The sequence below is a fragment of the Phoxinus phoxinus genome (genome assembly GCF_949152265.1).
Source record: "Phoxinus phoxinus genome assembly, chromosome: 2".
Taxonomy (NCBI): Eukaryota; Metazoa; Chordata; class Actinopteri; order Cypriniformes; family Leuciscidae; genus Phoxinus; species Phoxinus phoxinus.
This window is the reverse complement of record NC_136877.1, coordinates 18053559-18067154: the sequence shown is the minus strand read 5'-3', so window position 1 is coordinate 18067154 and position 13596 is coordinate 18053559. Positions and strand designations below refer to the sequence as shown.

The 13596-nt window shown below is 45.0% G+C and overlaps 1 protein-coding gene across 1 annotated transcript in view; it reads left to right on the top strand.

Annotated features, from left to right (window-relative positions):
• dok1b (docking protein 1b) overlaps positions 1 to 13596 on the top strand; it is a 35067-nt gene that overhangs the window by 7475 nt on the left and 13996 nt on the right. Inside the window, exons 2-3 of the mRNA XM_079603565.1 lie at positions 2023 to 2316; positions 2700 to 2790. Coding sequence (XP_079459691.1) covers positions 2023 to 2316; positions 2700 to 2790 — 385 coding nt within the window. The remainder of the gene's footprint in view (positions 1 to 2022; positions 2317 to 2699; positions 2791 to 13596) is intronic.

Genomic DNA, 13596 nt, shown 5'->3' with positions numbered 1-13596 from the left:
GTTAAGTCACCTTTATTTATATAGCGCTTTATACAATTCAAACTGTTTTAAAGCAGCTTTCCAGTGATAACAGGAAAATGATTCAATGGTGCAAACAGAGTTAATTTAGTCTGTACAGCAGCTCTAAAAGAAAATAGTGTCATTGTTCCCCTGAGGTCAGTTCCAACTCACTGCTTGACTGGTTAACTTTTTAGCTTCAATAAGAATACATTTATATTTAATTCTTACAGTGAAGAATGTGCAATATCTTATTTTTTACATTTGATTATCACATTTCGGGACTAATTCTAACTACATGTTAAATAAACCTATTGTATCTGAAAAACTTAATTTAAGTCATATTTTTGTTATATTGTATTTGTCCTATTGTTTGTAATTTGCATATTTTTTCTTATTTTTAATAACAGAAAAAAGATAAAACACAAAATTAACTGTATCATGACATACAGTATATCGTTATCGTGAAATAAATCAGAACTTGGCCATATTGCCCACAGCTATAGTCAGCCATTAACTGAAATGTCAACTTCACATTGTTCTTTTTAGTGCCACCATAACAACTGTTATTCAAATTGTGAAATTATATACAGAAAGTGATCACGAATCGCTCTCTTTTATAATCTGTAATTATAATAATATAATATGCTCATAATTATGTGGTTAACCGTAAACCTGCAGTATTTTGACAGATTAAATACTACCAGTTAAATGGGGCCTATTATACAAAATTCACTTTTATATTGTTTTTGAACAAAATTATGCGTGTACACAACCACCCTACAACTCGGTTTGTTATTTTCCCCATAAATTCAGGGAAATACTCCACGTCACATTGGAACAGGCCCCGTCCCCGACTGGTGACTGTTAGCTTAGCTCCTCCCCTGAGTGAGCTGTAGACAGAACGCCATGTTTATCTCCCTGCCAGAGCATTTAACAGCAGCATTCAAGTACGAAATGTATTCATATTAAAACTACTAACGTTATTCAATCAAGCAGTGAGTGATTTTCTGTTTTTAAAGTACTACTCTAGCATTTATGGAAACTCAATATATAGGCCTACTACTTGTTGCACCGTTTTTTTCTTTCGTTTAGTTAATGTTAATTGTTTAAGTGAAACCTATTTCTCATATAGGCTTATTTTATTAGTTTCATACAGTATATGTACTTGTATACTGTTATTTTCAGAAGCAGTTTCTTCGCTACAGGTTTCATCTATAATAGACTGGCTTTTGTGTACACTGTATTAGCAACAACACATCTGCATCACAATATTGAATCAGCTTGAAACACTTGTGCCTTTGTTTGAAGATCATTGTCTTTTCTTGTTACGTTACACACAATATGAGGAACTGACCCACACTCCTCTTCTCACACACACACATAGATGTCTTTTGTTTGCTGCAGTCTGCATTTCAATGTCCATCTGGAGGAAGAGGCTTTAAAGTCATCATTGTCAAGTTCCATTTGTTGACCTCAGCAGCATTATGACCCTACATGCTAAATAAAGAACGTTTGACACTCATCAAAAATCATACAAAATTCCAGATGTTATGGCCTTGATTTAAGGCCAGTTGTAATTTAACAATGATTTGCAGCTACAAGGAAGTTCATTTCTACAGGTGCAATGTTACGGAAGTAGCGACAGATATTTTCTTCCGTATTGTGACGTATATCTGAGTAAAACTAATTATTGAAAAAATGTAGGGCAGATTTGAACATGATCTTGAGGTTGATTTATTTTAACAACAGGGTGACATTTAACTCGACTAAATTATTGGAGGATTCCAGTGTACATCACCAAAGAAAAGTCTGCCATTGTCCAATTAAGACATTTTGATATTTTTTTGTTTTGTTTTTAATAAATGCATGGATGAATTGTACACACATTTATAAAATAGATAGAGTGAATTCCCTTTCAATGGATAGCGCCTATATTCTGTCTAGATTCAAACTAACAGAAATAGTTTTGTGTGTATGTATAAGAAGAGTACAAACTTCCTCTTCTCCCTCTCTCCTTTTTAGAAATGGAAGAAGAACTGGTTCGTACTGTTCCCAGCCAGTCAAAACGGCATCGCAAGGCTCGAGTTTTATGATTGCTCAGGCAGCGCCAGTGATAAACCCAGCACTAAGAAAATGGACAAGAAGATAATCCGTCTGTCAGAATGCATCAGCATACTCCCTGCTGTCACTGAAACCTGCCCCAAAGAAAACATGGCTGCCTTCTGTGTGGAGACCAATGACAAGACGCACGTCTTTGCAGCTGAGAAATATATTACCAATGAGTGGGTGGAGAAGATGTGTGAGATTGCTTTTCAGGTGAGATGACATCATGGAGACTTTTTAATGGTTAAAGGTTCTATGTGGTTAACGCTTGTGTCTTTGCCCCTGAGTTTTAAGAATGAGGCCCCTGACCCCCCTTTTTTTTTAACAGCTTTACAATAACTGATTCAATTTATAAAATGGGTGGATTTTGCCGGTTTGAAAATGAATGAATTCTGTTCAGCTGTTTGACACGTGTGATATGATAACCTTTAAACCATATTATAACGAGGTTATGGATGTATTTGGAACATTAAAATCCATTCCAGACATGTTGGGAATTTCCAAAGGGAATATCACAGCTGTCCCTATACTAACTCAGCATCTCTCTTTCTGTCTCACTTTCTCTCTCTCTCTCTCTCGGTCTCTATCACTCTAAGGGAGGAAGTGGTTCTCTTGGTAGTTTTGACTCAAATGGACAGCAAGAGCTTCAAATGGCAGAAAATCTCATTTATTACTCCAGAGAGGAAGGTAAGAAGAGATATAGACACAGTATGAATTTACTCGTGTGTTTTAACAAACTGGGTTGTAGACTATATTGCCTTATGCTTCGGACTCTGGGTCCGGATGAATTAGCTCAAATGATCCATAGGGAATTTTAATAACTAATCATGAATATGATCAATATTTTGCATAGTACAGATACATTAAATTGTCGAAAGTGAAAGTGGATTATATGAATATATGAATAATCAATCACAACGAATTATAATTCCTCATTCATATATCAATAATCTTACTTAACTTCGATTATGAGATAATCTTTAACGGAAATTAATGTAATTATCAAATCGTTGTTCGTCCCGCGACCAACCGTTAGATTAAGTGATTAATTTCTCAACAAAGTTATCCTTTCTCATAAACTCCAAGAAACACCAACCTTCTGGCCGTGAACATTAATATTTCTGGTGTTCATAAAATTAAAACTACCTAATGTAGTACACAGGGAGCGCGGTAGCGCTGATCTGATCTCATTGACGTTTGTATTTTTACGAGCCTTTCACAGAAACAGTTGAATATATTGTTTTAATAAATGCAAACTACAGAGTATAACGGATTACACATAGTGATTATAGGTTTTATACGTCTATGTACAGTTACTTACATTAAACAGACAAGACAAAAACGGGTAACAGCTGATGAGAGAAGGAGAGTTATAGAGAGTTGGGGAGGGGCGCGCGCCGTAGCACGCGCTGAGATTGTAGAGAGATAAAGAGAGAGAGAGAGATTATTCTGCTTTAAGCTGGTGCTCTTTAGCAGTAGTAACGCACACCTCGCACGCGCGGGGAGCGATTTACAGAGGTTTTTGGTCGTGCGTTTGAGAGAGAGAATAAGAGGGAGAGAATGAGATCGAGGGCCGGGGCGCGCTCGATTTGAATGCGGAACAGAGAGAGAGGGAGCGAGGGAGAGAGTGCTCTGGGGCCCGCGCTCGATTTGATTGCGGGACAGAGAGAGAGAGATAAAGAGAGGATGAGAGAGAGAGAGAAAATGGTCACGTGTGACCATAGAACAGCAAACATCACAGACCATTGAGAGAGCCATCAATCGAAACACCTTAAAACATTAAAACCCGTTAGAGTTTGATATACTTGCAAAGGTTCGTTTGTGTGCACGAGCTGTGTCCAGCCTGCACGTGTTCTCGGAGCAGAGTGCGCGCGCTCGTGCTGAGGCGCGCGTGCTTGTTGCCAGAGCAAGCTGTTCGCGGGAGTTTGAAGAAGGCGCCTCTTTGGAAGGGAAGTTGCTGAAGGAATTCAGGCTTCGTTCGTTTGACTCGTAGGTGGAAACGAACACAGTGGAATTTGAAAATTAAACAAAAGACTGAGATAAAGCAAATAAAAGGAGGGAACTCCTGAAGGAGTTCAGGTCCGAAGATTTCACATGATGAGTAGACGAAGGCAGGACGCGAGAGAGAGAGCAGAAGGGAGAGCGTTTGGGTTTTAAGGAATGTATGGGTAACGCCGCCTTCTGGTGGATTGTCCAATCACCTTCAGTGATTCAAAAGCGGGAGAATGTTCCTTTGTCCGCTGGGAACATCCCTCTTGCTCGGATTACCAAAGTGTTTGACTTAAAACTTTCGGCCCCAGAAATATGAAATGTGTAAAACAATGTACGTTACTGCATTCTGCTATCGGAATTCGACTCCGTTAGATTTAGAGAATTACAAAGATACGAAACACATCATATTAACATTAATAGGAATACAAAGGTATATTATTATGCATTAGTATAGACATTTAAAGTTCGATTAATGTTACACTAGGACATATATATGCTTTCCTATGGTTTATAAACACATCTTAACACAAAAGGGGATATATTTATTACATTTAAGAGTGACTATGGTCACAGTCCTTTCCTCTGTCTGAGGTGGGGGTGTCACATTACATGTCTCTGTGTGTGTGTGTGTGTGTGTGTGTGTTGGAATGTCGGGGGCTGGGTTCTACGGGGAGCCACCAAAATGTCTTGTCTTTTCAGACCATTTAATGAAGTATTCTAGAGAATCACAATTTATTAATTTGAATAAGCATCTGTCATTTTCAATGTTGCTACATATTCCCCCTTTTTGTTCGATTAAGTCAGGGGATGGACTTCATCGAACAACAACTTAGCACAATGGATGACAGGTGGTTTCAAGGCTGTTGGCTCAGCTCACATGGGGTTGAGGTGGTCGATGGTGTGGGGTTCTGTAAGAAACCGCCGACGCGGCTTTGTGAGCTTGGCTGTGGATGTTCACATCTCGTTGAGTCTGGCACAGGGTGAAGGCCAAGACGAGTGTCGGTGCGTGGTCGCTGACCTTGGAAAGATCCAACAGTAGCAGCTGCGGTCCAGGTTTGGACACAGGTGAGGTATTCAGGCTTGGCGGTTGCCCATGCTTGGAGGGCTGTGTTGCCAGGAGCAATGTTCGTGAGTTGGGACCCCCTTTTCTCAAACCAGAGATCTCCTTCTGGATCTAGGGTGACGTTGTAGTTCTTAAAGGATGGGAGTTCCAGTGCTGTCTGGTACTCTTTGCTCGGAAGATGGTACCCTGACAGGTTACCGAGGTGTGAGATGGCACCTGTCAGTACTTGAGTCGGCATACTCGGGTTGAGCAGGTTGACACGGCTGGTTGTATCATGCTGTTCGTGAGTGACAGTGGCTGGGTGCGCAGGTGTGTTAGCCAGCCATCGTTCACCTACAATCTTTGCTTGTGTTTCTGTGACTTGTGTGCGAGGCTTAGCTTCAGCAGGGCAGCGTGTGTGGCTGACCAGGGGTTGCAACTCGCAGATTCCTTCAGTGTTGTCTCTGAGGAAGGGCTTGCTAGGGCAGAGATAATGAAAGTCTTTGGTCAAGGTGCACCCGTGCAGGTTTGGGGCCGGGTACAGCAGGGTGTCGCTGTCGGGGTAGGCCACCGCGTCTGGAGTGCATATCTTGAACTGGGTCCTGCTTTTCCAGGACCCGCTGTTGACAATGTCTTTGAGCCTGTAGGTTTGGTTTGACTCGATGATGGGTAGGTTTAGGAGAAAACCCACTTCTCTCTGCTCGGGGTTGACGTGAAGTGGGGTGGCGCAACCCAGCGAGTAAGCAAGGTGTGTTTGAAAAGGGTCAGCTGGCGTGGTGATGCTGGAAGCCAGCACAGTTCGCACAAGGCTTAAGAGTTTCAGGTACGGTGGGATTGCACCTGTGGCTAGGCTGTCAGTGGAGGAGCTAACCTCCCACAGCATGTCTGTCGTTAGTGCTGTAAACAGCGGAGTCTGGGCAAAGTCTTTCTGGAAGATATTAAACAGCGGTTTCATTGAGTTCACAGTCTGGTTCGCTGCGTTGACACTGGACATACCAATGTTAAAAAGAGTTCTGGCGGCAGCTACGGCTCCGAGCAACGCTCCCAGGAACCGTTCGGATCGGTGGTTGGTGCTTAGGAGTCCTGATTGCGTGGCAGTCACTTTCTCCAGTTGGTTGAGCAGATGTTCGACCTTGGCTTTGGCGTGAGGGAGGGAGTCCTCTGTCCGTTGGGCACTTGCCCAGATGTATGGGGCTGCGGTGCTGGGGTAGTGTGCTCTGTAGACCGGGCGGGACTGGGTGAGTCGACCATACACTGGCTGAGTGTAGGTTCCGCAGTCGGTGATCAGGAGTCTCAGTTGTTCTCTCGGTGGCAGCTGTCCTCTGGATGGCTGACAGCACAGCATGACGACCCACAGCAGCAACCTGGTACAGATGACAGGGAGAGAGAGAGAGAAAGGGAAGGAAGAGGCAAACGAGGGTTGTCTTTGGTTGGACAGGGCAGTTCTTTTGCTTTGTGGGTGGCAGCTAGGTTTAGCTCGCCTTGGCCCATGTTTTGTCACATCTTTCTGCCAGCCTGTCGCTTGCTTCAATGTCTCGTCAGTGACTCTGGTGCTGTGTTGTGCCGCACATGATGCGTCATAGATAAACATTGGCATGACCCCCCTTTTGCAACTGTTCAGCACAAGCTTTTGCGCTGTGATGTCAACAGGTGCAGAACCCGTAATGTTGTGTGTATGCAGCGTGTGCATGTTATGCAGCGGTTTGAGGCACTGGCTGTCAGTGAGCTCAGACGGCGTGCAAGGGAGGCAGGAGGGGTATAAGTGGAGGCAATGCCAAGTCGTTGTTGTGGTGTCAAAAGCCCGCATGTCCGCTATGTTTGGTGTTGCAGACAGCGGAGCCTGCGTAAGAGGCACAGGGTTAGGCAGTGTAGCCTGTAAAAGTCTTGTGCAGTGTGTAGTCGCTGCAACGTTGAGGGCGGGTGGGTGGGTCGGGTGTGACCACCGCTTTCCGTTTGGTGCGCCAGGCTTGGCGCGGGCATGAGTTTGTTCATGTGGCTGCAGGTCAGTCTTGACCTTGGCGCAGCATTTGTTAAAGTCTTTTGTGGGCTGGAAGGTGCAGGGTAGCGAACTTGAAACTTGACCTGTTGCTAAGTCTGTGTCGTTGTGACTGGCTGTGGGAGTTCCCATGAACTGTGTGACCTGGCAGTCTGGCTCTGTGGAAAGTCTCGTGACCTCTGTGATCTGACAGTCTGGCTCGGGTGGCCTGTGTGACTGGATGGGGAGAGGTTCTGGCACTTGAGCCCAAAGAGTTCGCTTTTTGAAGTCCAGTAAGGGCTCGAAACGATCCAGCAGGTCTTTGCCAATGATGAGTGGATGAGTGTTCATTGGTGAAACGTACACAGGGTGAGTCAGCGACATAAAACCTATTGACAGGTGGATTAGAGTTAGCTGTTCGAGCCGGATGCTATTTTGGCTGTATGAATGCACATTTAGCTCACAAGTGTGGGATTCAAAAGTTCGATTCTGTCTCTTAGCTTCGACTTTGAGTCTTTTGAAAAGTTGAGATGAGATCACAGTGAGGTCTGCTCCTGTGTCTATCAAGGCTTCAAGTTTCACTTCCTTCTCCAAAGTGCAGGCTAGGTAGGGTTTCCTGGTCACCCCCCTTTCAAGAAGGTTTCCCAGAAACTGTGGCACCGGGGCTGTTGTTGTCAGCCGGAGTGAATGGTAGGTGTTGTCAGTTTGTGATGCAACAATGAGTGAGTGAGTGGAGCTGCTATTTGGTGATGTAACAGCAAAGTTCATGGGTTGCGATTTGATAACAATGTCTGGTGGGTTGTCCCCGGGAGGGACGTGTGGCTTGCTGCGGGGGCAGCTAGCCGGAACAGCACTTCCTGGGACTTTGTGATGTTGGTCCCAGGTGTGATGTGTTGTGCTGTTTCGTGTAGTGTGTGCAGCTGTCAGCTGTGGTGCTGGAGCAGAGCTGTCACTTTGTGGTGTGACAGCTAGCTCTGTAGTCTGTGGGGGACGAGCAGTGTTCGTGGTGCTTGGCTCAGGCAGATGGCAGTCAGACAGGGTGTTGGTTTCAGTTCTTATGCTTAGACATAAGATGTCTGGTTCGTCCTTGTCTCTCTTGCGATGTTTCTTGTGAAGAAACTCTTTCAGCATCCTCACGATCTCTGCTGTCTCCGACGTGGCTGCACTGTGTTTTTCTGGTGTGCGATGAGGCTTGGGCTTACCAGTAGCATGTCGAGAGGGGTTCCAGGGCTGGCTTTCTGGGCTTGGAGTTCTGGACGGCGGGTGATGCAGGTCCCAGAACCTCTTAGAGCGCTCGCTCCGATGCTTTGGATGAGCACCGTCACGGTTGTGCTGCCCTCTGCTGGCTTGGAACGGTCTTGACTCTCTGTGGTACAGTCTGTGACTGTGGTGCTGTTGGGCGCCTTCTGTGTCTAGCTCTGAGCAGTGCTCAGAGACAGAGTAGGTTGTGGGGTCTTTTACAGTCTTTTTGGAAATAGTCTTTTGCTTGGTGTAAGCTTTGTGGACCAAGTCACGTAGCTGTTGGGTGGACATGCTACGTGGACAGGCCAGAACGCCTAAGTGGTGACTCACTGTGGGATGCAGATTTCGGAGGAACAGCGTCCTGAAGTTGACATCTTCTTCCATACCGGGCTCGTTTCGTGCTCCGAAGTAGGCGTGTCGGAGTCGGCCGTAGTAGGTCTGTGGGTGTTCAGGTCGGGCCTGTTTGACGTCCATGGCGGTGAAGACCCCTTGTTCTGATTCTGGATCAGAGAATTCACGGATCAAAGCTTGTCGCAGCTGCTGGTAGTCCCTTTTGACAGTCTCTGGTTGACGGTCTAGGAAGCTGCGCACGTCACGGCTAGAAGTAATTCTGAGCAGGCAAAACTTGTCCCGAGCTGTCACGTTGGCGACAGTTTGCAGGTGAAAGTCAATGTCTTGAAGGTAAGCATGTACATCATGGCCTCCTGCAAGGTTTGGAGTGAACGTGGGGATGTTTCTGGCCAACTTGTCGAAGTCTGTGGGGGAGGAGCTGTTGCTGGGGGCCCAATCCGTCTGGGGGGGATTCTGACCCTTTTCAGCTCCGCCCCGTTCAGCTTTGGGAGCCGTGCCGCGTTGAGCAGTAAGTGTTCTCTGTGAGGGCTCCCCCCTTTCTGCTGACAGGGGTTTCTGTTGGCTGGCTGGTGTGTACCGGCTGGTCAGGGGAAACTTTGTGGTGTGTGTTTCCCCTACCCGGTCACTGTTAAGTCTGTAAGAATGGCTCAGTTCTCTGTGAACAATGTCAAGTTCGTCTCTGAGATCATGTCTCTGCAGAGTAAGCTCATGGATTTCAGCTCTGGCCACCTGTAAGTGTTTTTCACAGGCTGTGGCTTTAGCGTTTTTGTCTCTTAGTTCAGTCTTTGCTCTCTCGAGGAGAGCGTCACTTTGTTGGAGTCTTTCGTCGAGTTCTTTACAGGTTTCTTTCTCCGACTGTTCTCTTTGGTCTGTGTCGAGGCGAAGATCTTGCAGGGCCTTTCGAAGTCTTTCTACTTCTTTCTGTAGCTCTGGATCTGTGGCGTCCTCTTTCTCGGTCTGGAGAAGAAGCTGGTCTAGATGACTTTGGGTGTGGGCCTGGTTCCTCCGGGCCTCCTCTGCTTGAAGCTTTAGCGCTGCTGCTTCCTGCTCCAGGTTGATGTGGCTCCTTTCGCTGAGCCGTGCCTGGGCGACGAGTTTGTGTGCGAGGCTTCCGACGATTTTGGCCCAGTCCTTGTAGCTGTAGCTCTGTGTCGGATCGTGGGTCATCATTTCGACCAGGTCGGTGTCCAGCTGTTCTCGGCTCCGGGGCTCTGTGTCAGCGGCGTCTCCGGGCAGGAAGTCGGTCGTCATGGCTCTCAACCACAACTCGAGTTCGTCCCACTGGGCAGCCATACTGGACGGCCGTGACCTCGGCACACTGTAGGCGAGAGAGAACACAGAACACACACACAAAGAGACCAATGCAAGTTCGTTTTAAGGTTAACGAGCTATGATCATACGGTTATGCCGTTTATGAGAATTTTGGGGCTAACTGATGCCAACAGTTAGACAGTTCACGGAGCCAATTAACTTGGGTCGTCTGAGGACCTGCACTAGGGGTTGTGACGAGCAGTAGCCTGGCGGGTCACGTGGTGGCCCCGGCTGCTGGTGGTCACTCCACTACTTAGTTTCCTTGATGGCTCTCTCAGGTTACTGTTTCTAGGTGAAATGAAAGAAACAAATCACAACAGAACAAAGGATAGAACAGATCAAAGTGAAATAAAATCAAACAATAGTAACACGGTATGTGTCAGAGAGAATAAGGAGGCCTAAGCCTATTACCACTGCCAGAGTTTACGATAGGGCCTACAGGTGAGTGGGGGCTATCGGGGTAGAAAACCTAGGAAGATGGTGAGGCTTGGATAAAAGGGATATAGGCCAAACACTTAAATGACCGGGGAATATCTAGTATTCTGTGGCTTATACTAAGTGTATGGGTTTTACCTCATTTAGTTTGCCTGGGGTGAAATGAGGTCACTCAGGTGGGAGCCGGCGGCGCGGTCAACCTTCTTGACGGTCCCAAACACTCGACCGCAGTGGACCCGGGCCCTCTGTTACTCTGTGTACCACGGTGCGACCTTCTCAAACAACTTGCGACCTTAAACACAACCTGGCAACGCCAAGGTGTCAACTGCCAGACAGCACGACAAAAATGGGGTTTTCCCCGGAACCCGGCCCCTGCAGCAGGCCCTGGTTCAGGTACTTGTCCCGAAATTGCCTTGTGTGTCAGCTGGCGTGGTTGACTTTACCCTTGGAGTGCTAAATTGCTGATGTAGCAGTTGCGTGCCACCCCAATGGTAAGAGACAGAGGAGTCCGAGACTCACGCACGGCCGGTGTCGGTCGTGACGACCAGGTGACCCCGCTCGCTGGAAACCAACCAGAGATGACTGTCAAATCACCACAGCGCCCTAGGGAGAACTACACATAAACACACAAAAAGGGGTAAACAGGTGAAAGTTAAAGTCAATTAAGGCTTTCTTGTTTAACCAAGTTTAGTAATTATGTATGTAGAAATAAAGGCAAAGGCTTTGAAATAATGGTAAAACAAAAAGGGAATTATGATAATGTTGGTGATTATCAGAATAACCTAACCTAAAAGAGAGATAAGAAAATTAGGAATAAAAAGTAATAATAAATTTTTTTTGTGAAAAAAAAATTTAATAATAAAAATTTTTTTTTTAAATAAAATAAAATAATGAAAAGACAGGATGACCCCAGAAGAAGAGACAGGCCGCAGTAGTGGGTCTGTCCCACAAAGGGGCGTACCTCCTCTCAGCGGTCACCCTGTTTGAACAGACAAACTCATTCAAATTAAATTCAACTGGTTTAAATTCGAATTTAAATAAGCCTGTGCAGAAATGTAAAAATCAGAGTGATATTTTATAATAATCCAGATGACGTTAAGGCATCAGTAATTACTATGAAATAATCAGAAGGGAAAGATGAAATAAGTACACACTTCAAAAGAGTGAAAGGGGAAAAAGAGTGGCACCGACTTAGTATCCACAAGGCCACGCGGTGGCGCTGTTTCCTTCTAGTGGATGACAGTGGCTGCCAGCCAAACAAGATTTAAATCCAAAATTTAAATCTGATTTAACTCGAATTTAGATAAGCGTGTAAGGGAATTGAGAACTCAGAATGATATCGAATAATAACTTAGATGCATTAAAGTATCAGTAATTATTATAAAATAATCAGACGAGAAAACAGAAATAAAGCAATTCACACAGAATTGGAAACAGAGAAGCGAGTTGAATGAACCGCTTTAGCGGGAGGCGGCCACTGGGTGGCGGACTTCCCTCTATGGGCTCTCAATGGCTGGGCTGGGATTTAATTTAAGTTTTAATTCACCTCTTGTTTGAACCAAACTCAAAGTAAATGTACCAGTCACAAGCAGGAAAATTGTCTAACACAAAATAATATTCGCACGAGCAAAGCTGGAAATGCCAATAATTATTGAGAATTTAGACATAAGCTAATTCACTATTCATCATAGAACACTTGAATTTAGCAGTACGAGAGCATTATCTGAAACGGCCACGAGATGGCGTAGTCGCGCTCATGCAGGCTGACGTCAGTGGGAGGCGGTGCTCACGCAGGGTGACGTCGTTGGGCGCGTATTTTGAGACTTGAACACCTAAAAGGACCTCTGGTGTTTAGTCCGCGGAATTACAACCAATTTTAAATGTGACTCTAAAGAGCTCAGAGCGTTCAGCTCAGTCACGTGCTGATTTTCTGCAATAAAATCACAAAGGAAACAAGATCTCTACAGATCTTCGGGTGCTATACTGCACAAGAGAGAACGTGTCAGGACTTCTTCACTGCACTTTATTACTCAAATGTGGAAAACAGGAATTATCATCTGTTGTTGGGTTCCCGTAAACATTTAACCACAATAGCACTTATGATTTAAAAATGTCTTAGGTTTACAAAATGGGTAGCTAATCCAATTTTCGACCAGGAGTTATCGTTATTTTAACGATCTAATATTATTATTAGGCCTATTATCGAAACGGAGGAGACTCGCTCTGTTTCAATCTACCGCGTGAACAAAGAAACTCGTTTGATTTCAAGCGGGCTAAAGCAATATTAATTACAGGCTGAACAGAGATTCTTTTCTCTAGGACATTTACCGGTATTGTCACTTCCAGCGTCTGTTAATATGCTTGAGCTGAGCTGGTTCGGCGCCAGTCAGTTCTTCAGTGAGCGCGCGTGGGTTCGCATTTGGGCGCGCGCGTTTCCTCACTGAACCGCGTGGACTCTCGCTGGAGCGCGCGCGTGGGTAACACATTATTAAGAATGTACAGTCCGAGACATGTACAGAGATTCTGTTCTCTTTACCGAAACAATATTAATATAATACATCGAAGTTTATTTTAGCAATTAACAGGGGCTGAAAATGTTAAACATATCTTAGCAGGGGTCAATTTGCTTTGACTGAGGTCGGCTTCGTGCCTTCTAACAGTCCTTCAGTGAGCGCGCGTGGTTTTTGCCTTACTAGGGCGCGCTTGTTTCCTCAATGGGAGCGCGTGGGCTCTCGCGTCTCGCTGGAGCGCGCGCATTACATTAATACACAATATAGACGAAACTGATTTGCTCGTAAAACACAAAGTTTGAGATTGCGCGTAATTTTCTCCACCAAAACATGTAGACTATATTGCCTTATGCTTCGGACTCTGGGTCCGGATGAATTAGCTCAAATGATCCATAGGGAATTTTAATAACTAATCATGAATATGATCAATATTTTGCATAGTACAGATACATTAAATTGTCGAAAGTGAAAGTGGATTATATGAATATATGAATAATCAATCACAACGAATTATAATTCCTCATTCATATATCAATAATCTTACTTAACTTCGATTATGAGATAATCTTTAACGGAAATTAATGTAATTATCAAATCGTTGTTCGTCCCGCGACCAACCGTTAGATTAAGTGATT